The 20,338-nt window shown below is 41.7% G+C and overlaps 1 protein-coding gene across 8 annotated transcripts in view; it reads left to right on the plus strand.

Annotated features, from left to right (window-relative positions):
• The window catches only part of dcdc2c (doublecortin domain containing 2C), a 151,468-nt gene that overhangs the window by 114,095 nt on the left and 17,035 nt on the right, over positions 1-20,338 (plus strand). For 7 of the 8 annotated variants that reach the window (XM_080192102.1, XM_080192100.1, XM_080192106.1 and 4 more), the window contains 3 exons: positions 2,369-2,552; positions 10,350-10,453; positions 16,241-16,711. In XM_080192102.1, coding sequence (XP_080048228.1) covers positions 2,369-2,552; positions 10,350-10,453; positions 16,241-16,711 — 759 coding nt within the window. The remainder of the gene's footprint in view (positions 1-2,368; positions 2,553-10,349; positions 10,454-16,240; positions 16,712-20,338) is intronic. The other variant, XM_080192105.1, reaches the window with a different exon arrangement.

Raw genomic sequence — 20,338 nt, forward strand, 5'->3', positions numbered from 1 at the left:
CTGTTTTCTGCCAACCCTAGGAGACCAATGGACTGAAATTCTCTGAATGTTTAAGGAAAATTAAAATATTGAGGATGCTGGAAATCTGAAATAAATGTTGGATAAACGCATCAGATCTGGCAGCATCTGTGAAGTTAACATTTTGAGTCCGTGTGACTCTTCCTCAGAGCTGATTTCTCTGAATGCTTTATGGGCCTGTGTGAAATTTCTTCCTTTGTTACTTGAATGGAGGTTTAAATGGGCCCACCGTTTCAGAATAATAGACAATAGAATTTTGTATGAAAAGTTAAGCATTTGCATGCTAATGCTGCACAGCATGATTTGGTTCACTTTGACACAGAACCAACAGTCCAGAATCAGTTGAGTAAAGATTCAGATTTGAGGGTGAATTGGTCTGCGCCAATGGGACGACACGGGCTCACAGTAAGTTGGCAGCCCATTTTCCACAGTAGCCTTAAATGTGCATGGAAAAACACCAATTCACCATCAGCTACTTTTGAGATTCAGGCACCGATTTCATCCTTAAAGTGATAAAATGAAGAGTCTTGTGCAATCACCTTCATGCAAAATATTACCTTTGCAGCGATGATGCTTTCCCCCAGTCAGTGATCGACCTGCTCCGACTTCTAATTAAACTGATTGTTGTTTATGGTAAATTTACCTAACAGTCAGATTGGTGTGCGATTCTTTCTCGTGGGCCAGAGTTTGAACCCTGCTCAGACTGACGGAGCTAATATTTCCCCTTCTCCTGTTTAAAGTGAATTATGAAATGGTTAACCCAACCCAACATGAATGTGAGCACAATAGGCACGATTCACCAATTTCTTTCAGAGTAGCCATGCATTGGTTGGTGACACATGGAAAATCTTACATTAGTACAGGAGGGGAGCAATCTTTTGACACTGGTGTTCAGGTACATTTTGTGAGACTATATAGAGGCAGTTTCACTGTACACCTCCTCCTTGTTATATCAAAGCTATCATGTTTTGAGATGACACTGAGTATATTTCCATCCTCCAATATGCTATCATTGTCTTTTTTTTACATTTCTAGAACATAGAAACATAGAACAGTACAGCACAGTACAGGCTCTTCGGCCTTCAATGTTGTGCCGAGCTATGTCCAAACCCAAGATCAAGCTATCCCACTCCCTATCATTTTGGAGTGCTTCATGTGCCAATCCAGTAACCGCTTGAAAGTTCCTGAAGTGTCCGACTCCACCATCACAGCAGGCCATGCATTCCACGCCCCAACCACTCTCTGAGTAAAGAATCTACCTTGGACATCCCTCCTACATCTCCCACCATGAACTTTAAAGTTATGCCCCCAAGTAACAGCCATTAACATGACTTTAATTTCAGTCAAGGCAGATGAACTGAAAATATCCTCTTTGTTAAATTTAAGGATAATAATGTCACGTGTCTTTTTTCCCAGTTCCTAAGAATAGCTGGTTAGAAAGATATAGAACTCGTACTGATATATTTAGAGTCTTCTTTGGAGATGAGTTGAAGACTTAGGGCAGAAAGAAGTAACCTTTCCTCTTCTCTGCTTATGTATCTACGAAGCACCTTGGGACATGTTTCTACTTCTAAGGTGCTACATAAATGCAAATCATTGATTTTTTTTTAGTCTGCACTTTACTGACATAACAGATTTGGCCACATAACAGTGCCTAAAATGGAAAAGCATTCCATTCCAGGGGGCTGACAGAACCTCATGCTGCTGAGCACAAGAAAAAGCTGAGAATAGCAATATTTTCTCAGGAAAGTGGTGAGAAATGTTTATATTTTGAGAAGAGGCATGTAACCTTTGTGAACTCCTTGACGTTGAGGGAAATAACTTTTTAAAAAGTCACAGGAGGGAAAATTTCCAGGCAATGCAAAACCCAACTTAAGGAATGTTATTTTTCTGAACTGGGCTGTATACCAAGTCTGTACATCCAGTTCTCCCTCCCCATCTCAGATTCAGTTATAGTGACTATTTGTATAAATGGGGAAAATGAAGAAATTAAATGGATCATTTTCTGCAGATGGTATTTTACAACTTTGGTCGTGCGGTGCAGATTCCCTGGTGCTCTCAAATTTACTGACGAGCTTTTATTTTTGCAAAAGCTATGCTCCCACGATCAGTCAGTAAATCATGAGGTTGTCCAGCTCTGTGATTGATAAACTATTTGGTGAAACAGTACAGGAATTAAGGGAAAATCAATGACTGACTGTTCCCGTGAGTTTATGCATCATTAAAAGCGGATTAATGAAAGATGAATTTGCTGTGCATATTCATTATGCAACCCATTTTATCTATCTTATGTACAGAAATAAAAACCATTTTAAGAACATGGGAAATGTTTCTCTTCTGTCATTTCTAGTCTGAAGGTGATAGCTCCCATTCTACAACAGATGGACAAGTGCTTGTGGGACTTCCACAAACACTCCAAGGGCAATCAAAAGATCTGGAAGTAAAGCCATCTAGGGAGAAAAACTCTATTTTCCGTGCAAAACCCATGAAGGTCAAACACCACAAACATGCAACTGGTCCTTTGGCAGAATATGGTAAGTTGCAATGTGTCTCTTGAAAACAAATGTAAGCACATTTTATTTCTTCAAGTGTTTTGTTTCCTGTAACGTTGCATGCTTGTAACTGTGCATTAGTGAATGGATTTTGAAAGGGTCAAGGTCGACTCCACAATTCCAGAAACATTCACTCCTCACTAACCTGTGATAAATATAGAAAGGGGGAAAAAATTGCACACAATTTTATCTTGCACTACCCTTTGTGTTTTAAATCATGGCAGATAGCTGCAATTTTATATGATTTTCATGATGCTGAGCCCTGAAATTTTCTTGCTAATTTTATGGATGGGACAGCAGTGGGAAGGACATAGCTACATTGAAAATTAAGAAACCAGCACTTCTCATGAATTATCAGATGGACACTGGCTGCTAATCACTGCAATCATCAATACTGTAGGATCGGCTGCGATGATGCAAAAGGGGCAACCTGCATGTGAAAATAACGTAAAGCAGCCGGCATTTACAACAAAATTCCAAGACAAACACATGTTTTTAATGTTCTTCACAAAAAGAATCACACTGCAAACAGACCAGACTGCTGGCTTACTAATTTGCCCACTTCCTATGGGTTCAGGAAATGATGAGGTTGGAACTTGACCAAAGAATATGTATTTTGTGTTTGGACATCATTAATGCAAGTCTTCTTCAGCGGGGAGACTATTCCTGATTGACAGGGTGGCTTTATTGTGCCCCTGTTTGTACTAATCAGGGGAAATAAATTTCCACATATGGATAGCATGAATTTAGCCTCCACTCTGGCTTCCAACTTCTGGTGACTTTGTTTTATGAACTTTGAGCAGAACTGGTTATGCTGTCTCCTGCTCTGAAACTCTCAACTTTTATATTAAAGGCAGCCCATAGACTTACCCTTAAGAAGCTTTTAGATTCAATTTCAGCTGAAGGGCCAGAAAGGGGCAAAGTAGGCATTAGGTTTTACTGGCCAGGTTTTAATGGCCAGGCCTCATTAGTATGCTGCTTGTGGACCTCGTGAGCACAATTGCTGGGAGGGTGGTGAGTAAGTGCCTACACAGCCATAAAAATCAAGAAGTGGGTTATTGAACCAGGGAGAAAAAGAGGAAGCCTGGGGCAGGCATCCTTGTAGAGATTGAAGGAGCACTTGCATATTTCTTGAGCCATGAGCAATAAAATGAGATTGTGATATCTTAAATTGGAAAGGCAATCTCTGTGTAATAACTCAGGAAGCCCGATTGGAAAGGGACGGTACTTATTGTTAAACATAAAGTAAAGCCACTACTTCATGGCCTACGTACGTAAGTTCCAACAGCAGCATGGTGACACAGTGGTTAGCACTGCTGCATTGCAGCGCCAGGGACCCAGGTTCAATTCCAGGCTTGGGTCACTGTCTGTGTGGAGTTTGCACATTCTCCATGTGTCTGTGTGGTTTCCTCTCATTGCTCCAGTTTCCTCCCACAGTCCAAAAGATATGCGGGTTAGGTGAATTGGCCATGATAAATTGCCCCTTAGTGTCGGGAGACTAGCAGGGTAAATAAGTGGGCTACAGGGATCAAAGATGGGTGATATAGTGGTTGGTGCAGACTCAATGGGCAAATTGCCGCCTCCTGCACTGTAGGGATTCTATGATTCAATGATCGTTCTGCAGACCCTTTCCTGCCTTATAAAGGGTTCAGGCGATGAGTTCCACTTGGGCAGGCCCTTGATGTTACCAAGGGGCAACCCTTAATTGTCAAGGTTTAACGGACCGCTGCGCAATAACACATAATCCGAACCCATTGATTTATAAGCCAGGCATATCTACATCATCATCAGAGGAGGGGAAAGTGGAAAAAATAGACAAAGGTGGAGGCATGTTCCTGACACCAGCCTTCTCCATATCCACGGTCAATGCCATGTTCAATACAGGTGTTGTTCAAATAGAGAGGAAGAAAGAGACAACAAGTGTTAAGTTATTATTTGTCCCTGGATGTGAAACAATACTCTATTGGGTGGCTGTCTAATTTGAAGCACAGGATAGATTTGATTAAACTCATTCATTTGATGTAAGGAAGAAATCAGAAATCGTGACATGATTGGAATTAAATTTTGATGTCTCGAACCGTTGGCCTTAGTTCTTGAATCCTTTTCTGCATAAACTAATAAGTAGTTCAGGAGCTAATTTCAGAAATACAGGCTTTCTATCGATCCCTCACCTGTTTTAGGTGATTTTAAAATTCCTATGTTGAAAGCTGGACCTCAATATGAAGCTTTGGTGAACTGTATTTATCTCCTTTTTATAATTCATGATCTCTGAAAGTTAACAAAAATTTCCTTATTCAGTCAATAGAAACAGAGAAGCACTCAGTAGCACTGGTATACTTTTCCTAATAGCTACCAAATCCAGAAATTCAGTGGGTCACAATACATTGGGAGAGAGAAAACACACAAGATTTCACAAGACTTACTACAGAGGTTACAAACTTTTCATTCTGTGAGATAAAGGGGCTGATGTTCCTCAGTTTAATGCCCCCCAGTGTGGCCTAACTTTTGGAGAATTGGCAGAAAAAGGACTGTGACTTAATTCCACCTGACATGGCAACACAGTATGCTCTTAAATGCCCTCTAACATGGCAAGCCACTCAGCTGTATCAAAACCACTAAAAAGTCTCAAAGGAATGAAATCAGTTGGACCACCCAGCATCAATCTCAGCACCAGAACCAACAGCCGCAAACCCAGCCCTGTCAATCCTGTGAAGTCCTCCATGCTAACATCTGGGTGTTTGTGCCAAAATTAGGAGAGCTGACTCACAGACGAGTCAAGTAACAGCCTGACATACTCATACTCACAGACAACAGCCAAAATTTTATATTATGCCTGCCATGGGAATTGGAGTGGGTGAGAGGCATAGGAATGTCCATTGATCTCAGGCAGGATTTTACAGTTTTGGGGTGAGCGAGGCCATAAAAGCCTGCCCTATGTCCCAGACACTGCTATCCGTTTGTATGTCCTGTCCCACTGGCAAGACAGACCCAGCAATGGTGGCAAGTGGCGCAGTGCTTATATAGTCAGGAGGGAATTGCCCTGGGAATCCTGAACATTGACACTGTACACTATGAAATCTCATGGTCAAACATGCATGGAAACCTCCTGTTGATTACCATGTAGCACCCTCCATTCCCCCCTCCCCTTCCCCCATTCCAGCTAATGAATCAGTGCCTGCCATGCTGAACACCACTTGGAGGAAGCACTGAGGATGCCAAGGGCACAGAATTTACTCTGCTATGTCCATCATCACGAGTGGCTTGCTAACAACACCACAGAGCAGGCAAGTTGATTATTAAAAGACAAAGCTGCGAGACTGGGTCTATAGCAGATGATGCAGGAACAATCAAAAGGGAAAAACTTGACTTCACCCTCACCAATCTGCCTGCCACAGATGCATCTGTCCATGACAATGTCAGTGACCAGCACACAGTCCCTGTGCAGACAAAGACCTGTCTTCACATTGAGGATACCCTCCAGCGTGCTGTGTGGCACTATCATGCTAAATAGGATAGATTTCAAACAGATCTCGCAATTCAAGACTTGGTATCCATGAGGCCCTGGGTGTCATCATCAGCAGTAGAACTGTGCTCAGTCACAATCTGTAAACTCCTGGTCCGGCATATCCTCCACTATAACATTAGCACTGAGCCAGGGGATCAACCCTGGTCTAATAAAGAATGAAGGAGAGCATATCAGGAGCAGCACCAGGCATACCTAAAAATGAGATGCCAATCTGGTGAAGCCATAACACCGGACTACTTGTTTGCTAAACAGCATAAGCAGCAAATTATACACGGAGCTAAGTGATTCCACAACTACTGGATTAGATCTAAGCTCTGCAGTCCTGCTACATCAGCCGTGAATGGTGGTGGGCAATTAACTGACTCATTGGAGGAGGGGGCTCCACAAATACCCCCATTCCCAATGACAGAGAAGCCCAGCAAATGTGTGCAAAAGATAAGGCTGAAGCATTTACTATAATCTTCAGCCAGAGGACGCCAAGTGGATGATCCATCTCAGCATCCTCAGGAGATCCCCAGCATTTAAAATGTCAGTCTTCAACTAATTTGATTCTTTCCACATTATATCAAGAAATGGCTGAAGGTATGGGATACTGCAAAGGCTATGGGACCTGACAATATTCTGGTAATAGTACTAAAGATTTGTGCTTCAGAACTTGATGCATTCCTAGCCAAGATGTTCCAGTACAGCTATAACACTGGCATCTACCCAGCAATGTAGATAATTGTCCAGGTATGTCCTTATATAGGAAACAGGACAAATCCAACCAAGCCAAATACCATCCGTTAATCTATTTTTGATTATCAGTAAAGTGATGGAAGGGGTCATCAACAGTGCTATTAAGCGGCACTTGCTTAACAATAACCTGCTCATTGATGCTCAGTTTAGGTTCCACCAGGATCACTCAGCTCCTGACCTCATTACAGCCTTGGTTCAAACATGGGCAAAAGACGTGAGGTGAGAGTGACCGCCTTTGATATCAAGGCAGCATTTAACCAAGTATGGCATCAAGGAAACCGAGCAAAACTGGAGTCAGTGGGAATCGGCAAAATTTCTCTGCTGGTTGGAACAAAGGGCAGTGGAAGGTGTTGTAGTTGTTGGAGGTCAGTCATCTCAACTCCAGCTTTTCAATGCAGTAGTCCATCAGGGTAGTGTCGTTGGCCCCACCATCTTCAGCCGCATCATCAATGGCCTTCCTTCCATCGTAGAATCAGAAGGGCGGATGTTTGCTGATGACTGCATAACGTTCAGCACTATTAGTAACTCCTCAGATACTGAAGCAGTCCAGGTCCAAATGCAAAAAGATCTGGACAGGCTTAGGCTGACAAGTGGCATGTAACATTCGTGCCATATAAGTGTCAGGCAATAACCATCTCCAACACAAATGAATCAAACCATCACATCTTGACATTCAATGGCATTATCATTGCTGTATCCCCTATTAGCAACATCCCAGAGATTCCTATTGACTAGTAGCTGAACTGGACTAGCCATATAAATACACTGGCTATAAAAATGGAGGTCAGAGACTAGGAATCTTGTGCTGAGTAACTCACCTCCTGACTCTTCAAAACCTGCCCACAATATACAAGGCCCAGAAGTGTGATGAATACTCCCCACTTGCTTGGATGAGTGCAGCTCCAGCAACACTGGAGAACCTTGACACCATCCAGAATACAGCAGCACACTTGATTGACATCCTATTCACAAACATTCACTCCCTCCACCACTGACGCATAGTTCCATCCCTGTGTATTGTTTACAATATGCACTGCAGAAATTCACCAAGGCTCACTAATTAGCATCTCCCAAACACACAACCACTATTATCTTGAAGGATAGGACAGTCAGCACATGGGAACACAACCACCTGGAAGATCCACCCTAGCCACTCAAGATCCTGACTTGGAAACATATTTCAATGTTCCTTCATTGTCACTGGGCCAAAATCCTGGATCTCTCAATCTAACAGCACTGTGGGTGTTCTTACCCCACATGGTCTGCAGTGGGTCAAGAAGGCAGCTCAGCACCACCTTCTGAAGGGCAATTAGGGAGGGCAATAAATGCTGGCCTAACCAACAAAGCCCACATCCCATGCACAGTGTTAATTCTGCTGCTTCATAGTGCCAGGGGCCCGGGTTCCATTCTGGCCCTGGGTGACTGTGTGGAGGTTACACATTCTCACGGTGTTTGTGTAGGTTTCCTCTGGTGCTCCGGTTTCCTCCCACACTCCAAAGATATGCAGTTGGGTTGATTGGCCACGCTAAAATTGTCCCTTAGTGTCAAGGAGATTAGTAGGATAAATACGTGGGGTTATAGGGATAGGGCTTCGGGTGGGATTGTTGTTGGTGCATATTTGTTGGGCCGATTGGTCTCCCACTGCGCTGTCGGGATTCTATGAATGAGTAAAAAAAAGACCTGTTCATCTCCTCAATTCCACTGCCTCTTAACTGTTCCACAGATGGTTAAGGCTCCACAGCACTGCACACAACATTTTGGATTGGAACACTGATCCTTATCTGGTGGATCTGGTCTCAACAACACATTTCAAACTGTTGAATCTAAAGAAGCTGCTAGGTTAAGCAAAGGTCAAATTAGGGAAGGTACTTGGCCAAATTATGCTGAGAAGAAGTGTGAGGAGGAAATATAGGATCAACATATTTTGCATTTTTGTAGAGTTTTGGTTATAATTACATCGGCAACTAAAATATCTGTCTTTCCATGGATTCAAAAGACAGAGGGAAGTTTTCTATTTCCTGCACCTGAGAATGTTGGATTGCCTGTGCACAGCGAATACAAGAAATGTAGGAATGCAAGCACGGTATGAAGTCTACCCAATTTCCCATCCATTCAATTTAATAGGGGAATGGTATCCTCCCTGCCTAATTTTCCTGTATTCACTGAATAGAAATGATCCAATAGTCACGGGTACAGCAGTTGGAAATTCTTTCCCAAAATTTCTGGGTATTTACTGACACAAACAAACTGTGATCCTTCTGGAAACAACAGTTGCCCTGTTACCCAAGCACATGGTGCATATTTTGGAACATGGACTGCAAGTCTGCATTGTTTACAGTCGAGTAATAATGTACTCAAGGGACAGGTTACTTGAATAGTATTCTTTTCAATCTCTGTTAAGACCCAGGCCAAAAACTCCAAGGTGGTTTGTGAAGTTAGCCTAGACCCTAAGTTTTATATTTGATTTTGGCATGGGTAAGCAGAAGGTGATTCACTCCAAGTATCATTCAAGTGACCCATTAGGGAGCTTTTATCAAACGAAGTTTATTTAAAAATGAGGCAGTTAAAATATAATAAAAAGAATGAGCATAACTTTTACCAATTACTTAATTGATAGACTTAACTTGACACAGTATAGTCCTTAACATGTAGCTATCTATGTTGTTCCAATGTAAAGCAACCCCATAAACATACTCCCTCCTTCAGATTTAGTTAGCACTAAAGCAATTTGCAGCTCTTAACACCAATGTGAATTGGTCCTTTGAATGTTGGATCAAATCTCTGAGGCTTCCCAGCCTTGGAACTTTCAGAAAGCCACCAGAGGTAGAGAGGGGAGACAGACACTGCTTTCTCCCACCAGTTTCTACTAGCAATTGAGAAATAAAACTAAAACATGGACTTTTCTATAAAGCATAGATGTCCCTAGCTACATGACATGACCTGTCAATCAACCTCAGTCAAACTCCACACAGCAATTCGAAGGGACACATTAAGACCACAGAACACTGCATTTGTCCAGATTAAAAATAAACGTGTTGTCAATTGCACTGCTTCAGTAACAATAAAAGACACTGGCTGCAGACAACATGGTGCTGACAAATTCCAGGGCCTGCTGGAAACATCCTGCAGAGAAAAATGCTTAAATTCCATTTCTTAAAGGCACAGTACCATCACACTTTCTTAGGATACAGATGCTGGTACTTTCTTCAGTAGAATTCATCCTATTATTATGTAATCTAATTTTGTTGGAACATTTTATCAAAGAAGTCAACATGAACTCAGAACTATGGGGGGTGAGATTCATTTTGGTGATGAGTTGATGCAGGTATTGAAAGGGTGATTTTACTTTGGAAAATTTATCTGATAAACATCAACATTTCGATGGCCTACATTTAAAGGGACATTACTTTTTCTGACACTTTTGTCTTTCATGTAACAAATGGTATACTGACATTATGCAAAGGTTTATGTAAGTGCATATACAACAAGATGACCATTATATTTATTTGATGTAGAAGACAATGGTGTGTTTAAAGCTCAAGACACTCGGAAAGAAACTCAAGGTGCTGCTGAGGTGAGAGAAGATGCAGATATGAGGGTGGACCTACCTATTGATCAGGTTAGAATGTAAGCAATACTGTAGCTTTTGCCATTCTTTGATATGTACAGAAGTCTTTTTTCATACTTTGTAGATGCAGCATATGAAGGTTAGAAGACGCACAGGAAGATAACAATTTCCTGTGTCTCAGAAGATGGTGTTGGGCCTGTCAATAAATTATTTCAAAGCATTTTTAAATTTTTTAAAATCCTCTTTAATAGCTTGTTCATACATTTGATTACCCATTTAACCAAAGTTATTTTTCGAAACAGTCTGTTTGAAGAATCCATATCCTTGTTCCCTTGATGGTTATTCCTTCCATAATACCTGACAGTCAGACAGGGTCCTGTATCAGAATAACGTAATGTTTGAATGGGGTCTGAGCTTTCCCTAATTCAGCTCATTCACTTACCTCTGCTCTGTTTAGTCCTGAGAATTCACCATCTTTCTGTGGTGAGTGGCAGATGTAGAGATCAATGTCCTGTTAAATTGGAAGTTCATCGTCCCTTCTGCAAAATTAAAAAATGAATAAGTCCATTGGTCAGCAAATAAATTGTACTTTTGTTTGGCTAGCGCACACAAATTGTGTGTTAATATTGGTAAATAAATCCAATTAAACTGGAGACTGCTGTTTCCAAACAAGGATTACCACCTCCATTGACATTTAATAGCATAGTTATTGTTTGACCCCCTACCCCTCCTAAAACATTGGGAGGTCACCCTTACTCAGAAACTCAACTGAATCATACACATAAATGTCATGACTACTGAAAAATCTTTTAGTACTCTGTAGGACAGTCTTGACTATTCAATTAATTTCCACCACCTTCAAGGCACAAGTCAGAAGTATGATGGAATACTCCCCATAGATGGGTACTAATGCAACAACCCTCAAGATGCTCAACTAGAACCGTGGATGTACCGTGGCATTTTCTTTTTATGCATTGGATGTGGGTGTTGTTGGGCGTCAGTATTTATTGCCCATCCCTAATTGCCTTTGAACTAGTTGCCTGTGAAGCCATTTAAGAGTCAGCCTCATTGTTGTGGATCTGGAAGTAAGGATGGCAGATCTCCTCCCCTAAAAGGGAATAGTGAACCAGCTGTGTTTTAATGATAATTATTAAATTCTTAATTTCATTTTTTTTACTTCACCATCTGCTGTGGTGGGATTTAAATGCAGGTCCCCAGAGTTGCTGGATTACGAGTGTAGCAACAATACTATTACACAACTGCCATCTTGACATATATTGCCTTTCCTTCATCACCACTTAACGGAATTATGGAACTTATGCCTAATAACACTTCTGGAAGTCTTTTACCACATAGACTACAATGGTTTCAGCAGAAAGCCCAACTCCACCCTCTTAACGGCAATAAGGGATGAACCTCATAAATATTATGCCTACAACAGCAGGACAGAGACTGTATTATCTGCGGCAAGTAACTTATTTCCGGAATTCTAAGTCTGTTTACATCTACAAAGCACATGTAAGGAATGTGATGGAACATTTTCCATTTGCCTGGATGAATGCAGCTCCAACAACACTTAAGAAGCCCAACACCATCCTGAACAAAGCTGCCCACTTGATTGGCACCATTTCCACTACCCTAAAAGATGCAACCCCTCCACCACCAATGCAGTGGCAACAGTATATATCATCTTAAGATGCACTGCAGAAACTGTCCGAGCTTCAGTGCATCTTTGAAACCTATGACCTACTGCCTACAAGGACAATGGCAGCAATTGCATGGGAGCACCATCACCCGCAAATTACCCTCCGTGTCATCATCATCCCAACTTTCAAATATATTGCTGTCCTTTCACTATTGCTGGGCCATTATCTTGAAACTCCCTCCCTAACAGCACTGCAAGCATGTGCACACTGCTTAGATTTCAAGTGGCTCACCACCACCTTCTCAGGGCAATTAGGGTTGGGCAATAAATACTGGACTTGCCAGTAATGCCCACATCCTTTGAACAACCAAGAAATAAATGCTGGCCTGCAGCAAATCCAGATTGTGAGGATGAGTTAAAAAAAAATCAAGTCATGATTATGAAAAGGTTCTTTGAATTGAAATTCTAGTGCCCACCCTTTGTTCATCCCTCCCTACAACTCCAGTTATAGTTACGTATAGTTAGGTTAAGTATAGTTAAGTATAATTATAGTTATATAATCCTGACATTTCTTCAGAGTTCACATATTATCAGTTAAACAATTAATCAAATCTTCTTTTATATTCTGAATGAATTTTTGTTATGTGAATGTGAGTTTTCATTTTTCCAAAAATGTACACAAATGTAGCTTACAGTTGTGGTAATGTGGATGAAAAAAATGCTACAGTGAATTTTGATATCACTTCCATAAGCAGATTATGATCTGTGTCTTTAGTGGGCACCGACATTCATATTTTATTGAATTTATGGCATATCCTGGTGGTAGTTTTGTGTTTATTTCTAGTTGATTCATTTTTGTACAATATTTTACTGACTAATACCACAGTACATGATTCAGTATGACATCTGAGCTTCCTCTCACTTCTCTCCAAGTGTGATCTAACTGCTATTTCAAGTTCCCCCATTTTTCTGGAAGTGATTCAAGGTACTAATTTGGCTCAACTTAATCAATGACGCTTGAAGTCAATGTAAATTTGGGATCTATTAGTGTGTGTAGCAAAGTGTATATTTGCCAAATTATCAGCCAATGTATAGCAAGATAGACACCTCTGTTACTTCAGCAGTATATGTAAGTCACATCCTGTTGTTGTAAAACAACCCAAACTGATAGAACAATGTTCAAGAACATCCTCAGTTTCTGCGCAGGTACCTGGTGGGTAAATATTCATCTCTTCCATGAAATGTAGAAATAGATCTGACATATTTCCATAGTTTCCAGGCAACATAAGTGTCTGAAATACATTGGAAAAGCTCTCCAAATCATTAATTTTCCAATTGATTCATGACTTTTTAAGGAAGGATGTAGTCCAACAAAGGTTCACTAGATTGGTCGCTGATGGGGCTGAGAGGATTGCCTATGATGAGACGCTGACTAAATGAAACCAATTGTAACTGGAGTTTAGACGAATGAGAGGTGATCTCACTGAAACATACACGATTCTGAAGGGACTTGACAGGATACAGAGATTGCTTCTCCTGGCTGGGGCAGCTAGAATACGGGGGAACAGTCTCAGGATAAGGGGCCAATCATTTAAGACTGAGATGAGGAGAAATTTCTTGATACAAAGGATTGTGAAACTTAGAAATTCTCTACCCCAGAGAGTGTGATGCTCCACCGTTGGATACACTTAAGGCTGATTTGACCAGGCCGCTCAGGGAATCAAGAGACATTGGAGTAGGCAGGGGAATGGAATTGAGAGAGAAGATCAGGCATGATCGTATTGAATGGCAAAGCAGGCTCAAAGGGGTGCATGGCCTATTTTTGCTCCTATCTCTTACATTCTTATTTATTTATTTTAGACCAGGACAAAATGACCTTCAGTTCGCTGCAAAATAATTTATCTGCCCTGTTCCAAAGATGAAGTAGTCTAGTAACGGTGAATGTAAATGGCTTTCTGCACTCTATCATATTACTCAGCATTGACTGTGATTGATGTGAAATATATACCATGGTCTAATAATTAATTCACATTGGAGTCATGAGCAAATTTAATTGAATTTTTATGTGCAGCAAATTGATAGGGCAACTGTTGGAAGCTATGTGTCTCTCAAAAATTACACTATATCTTATGAAGCAATGTTTAAATTCTAAGCACCTCTCTAAATTAATTTGAGAAACACCATGCGAAAACACATTTTTCAGCACAATTACTTCATTATGCCATATTTTGTTGGTCTAAAAGATTATTTTGCAATATGACTTTGCGAGTGAGATATTTTAAACAATGTATAAAATATCAAACAAAACTGTATATTTTGTGGGTTGAAAGAAAATGCACATTGGGTGGCATTGACTAAAGAGGTTTTTTCGACTCCTATTGCTTGCACACGGTGAACTGATTAGCTGGTTGGATGAATGAAAGGTCGATTCACAAGCAAAACATTTAGTTGGACAGCTTAGGGCCATACTCCTGGACATTAACTGGGCTGATTGTTTTGGGCTGTTTGTGCTTAAACTGGAACAATGTACTCAAAGCACGTTTTGTGTATCTAGGTTTCTTCATCATTTAATTCTTATGTCTGGAGCCACTGCCATCTTTTCAGGCACATAGTTGCCCCTAAATGGCCTTGGAAATTGGGATTTATGGCAATTTGGCTGCTGTCAGGTCTCAATTGACCATTATAATTCTCAGGAGAGCAGTTTAAAATAATGAAATGCCTCGCAAACCCTCAGATATTCAGCCTGCCCCTGGAAGGTTTCAGGAGGGTAGGCCATGTCAACATGCTAACTTTTTCAGGGAACTCCTATGTTAGGACACTCCTGTGTATGGGCACTCAGCAAACATCATACTCAGCACTATAACCAGAAGGTTGGGAACATATTTCTCCACCTGTTTAGCTTCTGTCTGGTCTGTATCTCCTATAGGTACAGGTCAGGTTCTGTTCCCATAGAAAGGTCCTAACAATAGACCTGAAATCATAGGGCTGAATTTTAGGTGCCCCGTTTCCCGCAGGTGGGCATATTCCTGTCCATCCCCAACCTTACAATAGAGGGGATGGGTGTACGCTGAAATTGGCAGGCTGCCCACCATATTTAAATGAAGAATCAGTGGTCAATGAGGTTTGTTATCAAGCTAGTTCACCCTCATAATACATAGCACATGAACTGTTTGATGTGGGTGGTAATACGCAGCCTGGATTTTTCGCTTTTCACTTATCTGTTTAAAGGGCAGGAAGAAAGGGGATGGGGGAGGATTAGTCTTTGGGACCGGCCCTTTGCTGATCATGGGGCAGCCTTGCCACCCCCAAGGTCGAACTCCCTTCCTACCCACTCTGTCTCTTAAACTCAATCCCTCCCATTACCTCTGCTGCCCCTCTTCCTAACCTCCCCATCCCAAGATCCTGGACTCAGCAGCTCCAGGGGTTGGTGGGTCTTCTGTAGCTGTCTCTCTCTCTCTCTCTCTCTCTCCCCCCCCCCCGCCAGCACTGCTGGGATTGATGGAGCTGCAGCCAATTGATTAGCCGAAAGCTCCAGAGGGATGGAAATACCACTTGGCCCTCATTAATCTGCCTTGCAGCACCATAAGGCAATGGGAATTGGTGACATGGAGCAGGTCAGGCTTTACACCGACTTTGAATCTGTGAGCAGGATGAACGGTGGGTTAATTAACGATTTTGAGTCTAAGACATTATGGGGTGCGCTAATTTCAATACAGCAGGAGCAGTTCTGCAATCCTGCACTCTCTGCAGAGAGTTGTATTGACCAGTGTCAGGAGTTAGTTGTCCTTCGAATGCTGCAACCCTAACTCTGGCTGCTTGCTGTGAGCACAGTTCCTATTTGACAGTGAGGGATTGTGATTTACAAGCAGTAAGAACACAGGAAGAGGAAAATGACATAGTTAAGCCTGATGAGGTGCAAGGGAATAAATTTTAGTGGAACAGTGACCATAGGACTAATAATGGAAGAAGATTACAGTATGGTACAGGATTGGAGTGAAAGAGAGAGAGATTGCCCATTAGTACCTAAACTAGTTCTTTCCTGCACAGTTGCAGCCAGTTAGCCTCACATGTCCAAGCGGAAGGTTATTGAACACTTAATTAACTAGAAAGCTTGTAAGGATCTCCACTTGGACACTAGGATGGTGGAAATGCAATTTGTAGCCCAGCAAAAATCAATGTGTTGTCTTTTACAGGTCCCTGCTGAAATTGTTTATGAGGAAGAAATACCACCTTATGATGATATTACACCTACAACTAACCACAAGGAAGATCTCCATTATGAAGTGGACGATTATGAGAATAGAAGAGAGCAGTGGAACGACCCAAATGGATGGACAGGAGACGAGGATGGACTAGTTGAGAATGTACAAGAATATAGTAAATCTAAAGAGGATAGCCTGCCCAATAATGTTGATCGAAATACTCTAATACTTGGAAATTCCAATGCACTGCCCTCAGCAACAGATGGGGGAATTCACAGCGAACAGGAGGATCCAGAGAAAGAAGATTCAAGCCCAGCTCATGATGGCAACGTTGCAGGTGTGACTTCAGAACAAAAAAGCTTACAATCTGCTCAGAAAGATTCAATGTCTCGTGAATCAGCAACATGGCAGGAGCTGGCAGAGAAACAAGAGCACGTTGATGAAGTCTCAGAGTTAGAAAAGGTTAGCAATAAAAAGAAACTGTCATGAGCTGTAATATGCAATGGCTAATTGTTGTGGTGGAGTGTGCATTAAGAATGTACAGTTAGGTTTTTTTAATATTGTTTGAACAGTTGAAGATGGCAGGTTCTGCTAAACCCCAAGGAGCAAAACCTCAGGTATTGCAGCGATGTTGTGTAACCTGTCATAACTTTATGAGAATAAAAGTATACAATTTGGCAGGTTTGTTATTTGTTACTCACTGGGGTTGAATTCTCCAATCTCGTACCCCCCAGTTTGAATGAGACAAGGGCCGAAATATTCCTGTCTCAGCTGTCGAGGGACTCATAGCAGGTGAGACCAAAAATCCAGCAGACCATTCAAAGATCCATTGAGCTTGGGCGGGAATTTCCGATCCTAGGGCTCACCCAGTCGGAGAATCCTGACCTTTGAATTGGAATGTCAAAAGATGCTGGAATCTTTTGTCCCTGTGTTATAGGATGGAATATTTAGTATGGTTACAAAATGATGACTGTAACGTTATAAACAGTACACAACAAGTTCTTACCACTACAACTGAGAGTTTTTATTCTGCACATATCAAAACGACTGATTAATTTTATAATGCATATTTCTAATGGAGAGATTAGTTTGTATATGTTGTGCAGATCATGTTAATTCCCAGAGGGCAGGCAGACCATGCCACTTGTCTCGACCTGTACACAAAATGTATCATTCTTCAGTTAGGATCTTAGAATCCCCACTGTGGAGAGGAGGCTATTTGACCCATTGAGCCTGCACCGACGACAATCCCACCCTGCTAATCCCCCTGACACTGAGGGGCAATTTACCATGACCAATCCACCTAACCCACACATCTTTGCGCTGTTGGAGGAAACCAGAAGCACCTGAAGGAAACTGACGCAGACACGGGGAGAACATGCAAACTCCACACAGTCACCCGAGGCCAGAACTGAACCCAGGTCCCTGGCACTGTGAGACAGCAGTGCTAACCACTGTACCACAGTGTTGACCGTGGTTATATCAATGAAGACAGCCACATTGGCCACACAAGTAGCAGCCCTTGACATGGCCTTGCCTTGGGGATTCTAGGTTAAATATGAATAGCACCACTAAAAGCAGCTCTCTGTAAACACATCTCTCCCCCACAGCCTTAAGATTTAAACTTTTCACTTCGTCCTGTCACTTCTCACCATCTTACAATATACTCTGTGAATATGCCATTTGTACAGTATGAATCATGGTTTGGATTAGCAAAAAGCTTTTGATTGAAAATCAGTTGATTTTAGTTATCACAGAAAGCTAAACCTTCAGGAAGGATGGGCTGATTTTAACTCTTACTGGCCTGATAGTAAAACGGCAGATGGACCAGTAAACTGCCTGACCTGCTAATTGTTCACTAGAATCTTCTGCTCCTCGCAGCTTCACATTCAGGTCAATATTTTAATTTTATTCCCTGTCGTTAAAACTGGGCTGTTTGATTTTGGCCTCTGAATGGTGATTGCTTAGGTCAGATATACACTTGATTATTCCAAATGCAGCTGTTCCAGATGTTTTCAGGCACAAGTTCTGGATGCCTATTTAGCCTTTGCTGATATGGCTGCTTCGGCCCCTATTTTAGGCTTGCAAAACAACAACAACTTGCATTTATGTAACATCTTCGACTTTGTAAAACATCTTCCGTGCTTCTCAGGAGTATTATCAAACAAAATTTGATATCATGGACAGGATTCTCTGATTCTGCCCATGGCTGCCCCATTGCAAGCGAGAATGGAGAATTTGCCACTCAGCCAGAACACCATTTACTGCAGCAGCAACAGGGAATCCCAGCCACTGATGAGGGTGAGGTTTTTGGTGAATATCTCCCGATGTGATTTTATGCCAAATGTTATTTGGTAGCACTCCTGTTTAGCCCCTTGGGATATTTTACTAAGGTAATTTTCAAGGAGTGTCTTAAAGGAGAAAAGAGTGATAAAGAGAGAGGGAGGTTGAAAGAGTGAATGTCAGAACCTACACAGATGAAAGCACGGCCACCAGTGATGGAGCGATTAACATTAGGCATATGCAAACGATCACAATTGTAGGAACGCAGATATGTTGTGGCTGGTTGTACAACTGGAGGAGGTTGTAGAGATACAAGAGGTATGGAAGGATTTTAAAACATTGAGGATAATTTTATTTACTGGGCACTGATGAATTTCTAGGTCAGGTCTTTAAGAAAGAAGCTGAAATGTAACAGAAGATGAGGGGATCGATTTTCTTTTGGAGAAGGGAGCAGAGGGTGGGACGTTCGCTGCCTGTTTTGACCCACTCCCTTGATTTGGGTCTTATAAATGTGAGGTTAGCCTCTATAAATGTGAGGTTACTCACTTCGGTAGTAATAGTAGGAAGACAGATTATTACTTGAATGTATGTGAATTGAGAGATGGATATGCAGCGAGACCTTGGTGTCTTCGTGCATCAGCATCCAGGTACGGCAGGCAGTAAAGAAGGCAAATGGTATGTTGGCCTTCATAGTGAGAAGATTTGAGTATTGGGATAGGGATGTTTTGCTGCAATTATAGAGGGTGCTGGTGAGGCCACACCTGGACTGTTGTGTGCAGTTTTGGTGGAGCACAGCGAAGGTTTACCAGGCTGATTCCTGGGATGGCAGGTCTGTCATATGAAGAGAGACTAGCTTGGTTAGGATTATATTCACTGGAGTTTAGAAGGGTGATAGGGGATCTCATAGAAACTTATAAAATTAAAACAGGGTTAAACAGATTAGATTCAGAAAGAATGGTGGGGTGTCCAGAACCAAGGGTCATAGTTAAGAGGATAAGGGGTAAACCTTTTAGGGCTGAGATAAGGAGAAATTTCTTCACCTAGAGAGAATGGTGAATGTATGGAATTCACTACCCAGAATGTACTTGAGGCCAAAACATTGTCTGACTTCAAGAATAAATTAGATTTTGCTCTTGGGGCTATAAGGGTCAGGGGAGAAGGGGAGATCAGGATATTAAATTTGATCATCAGCCATAATCAAAATGAATGGCAGAGCAGGCTTGAAGGGCTAAATAGCCTACACCTGCTTCTATTGCATTTGCTTTGGGGGGAACCAGAGCCCCTAAGTCTGTGCTGAAATCTTTCCCAAGAGATCCCACCTCAAGGATCCTGGCATTGGGGGTGGAGGGAACAGACCAGCTAGCGATGTGGGCAGTATCTGATTTTTTAACCCCCTCTGTAAGGTATCCTCTCCTAACTGCTGCGGCATTTACCACCACTTCTGAACTTCCTAAGGGTTTGTAGCAAAGTGACAAGAAAGTTGAGGAAATGGTTGGTTTCCTTATTCCATGCCATCATCTAAATGTGTCAAGGCTGTGAAGGGTTGAATAGTTAAAATCCTGTTGCAGAGAACGGAGAAGGAAATCCCAATTTGTTACATTCAGGGGTGAGGAGCAGATAGAAGCCTCTCAAAGACGTTTTCCTTGCTCCATGACTCCTATAACGTCTGATTATAGACAGTTTGGCAGGAAATTCTACCCTTTCATGTCTGTATGTTATATAAAATATTGGCGTGATTGTGCCTGCCATGATGATGTCTGGAAGGGCAAAACTGTTTAGAAATCAATGGACAAGTTTTAACAAGGA

This window comes from Carcharhinus amblyrhynchos, chromosome 7 (genome assembly GCF_965287045.1).
Source record: "Carcharhinus amblyrhynchos chromosome 7, sCarAmb.v2.hapA, whole genome shotgun sequence".
NCBI classification, from domain to species: domain Eukaryota; kingdom Metazoa; phylum Chordata; class Chondrichthyes; order Carcharhiniformes; family Carcharhinidae; genus Carcharhinus; species Carcharhinus amblyrhynchos.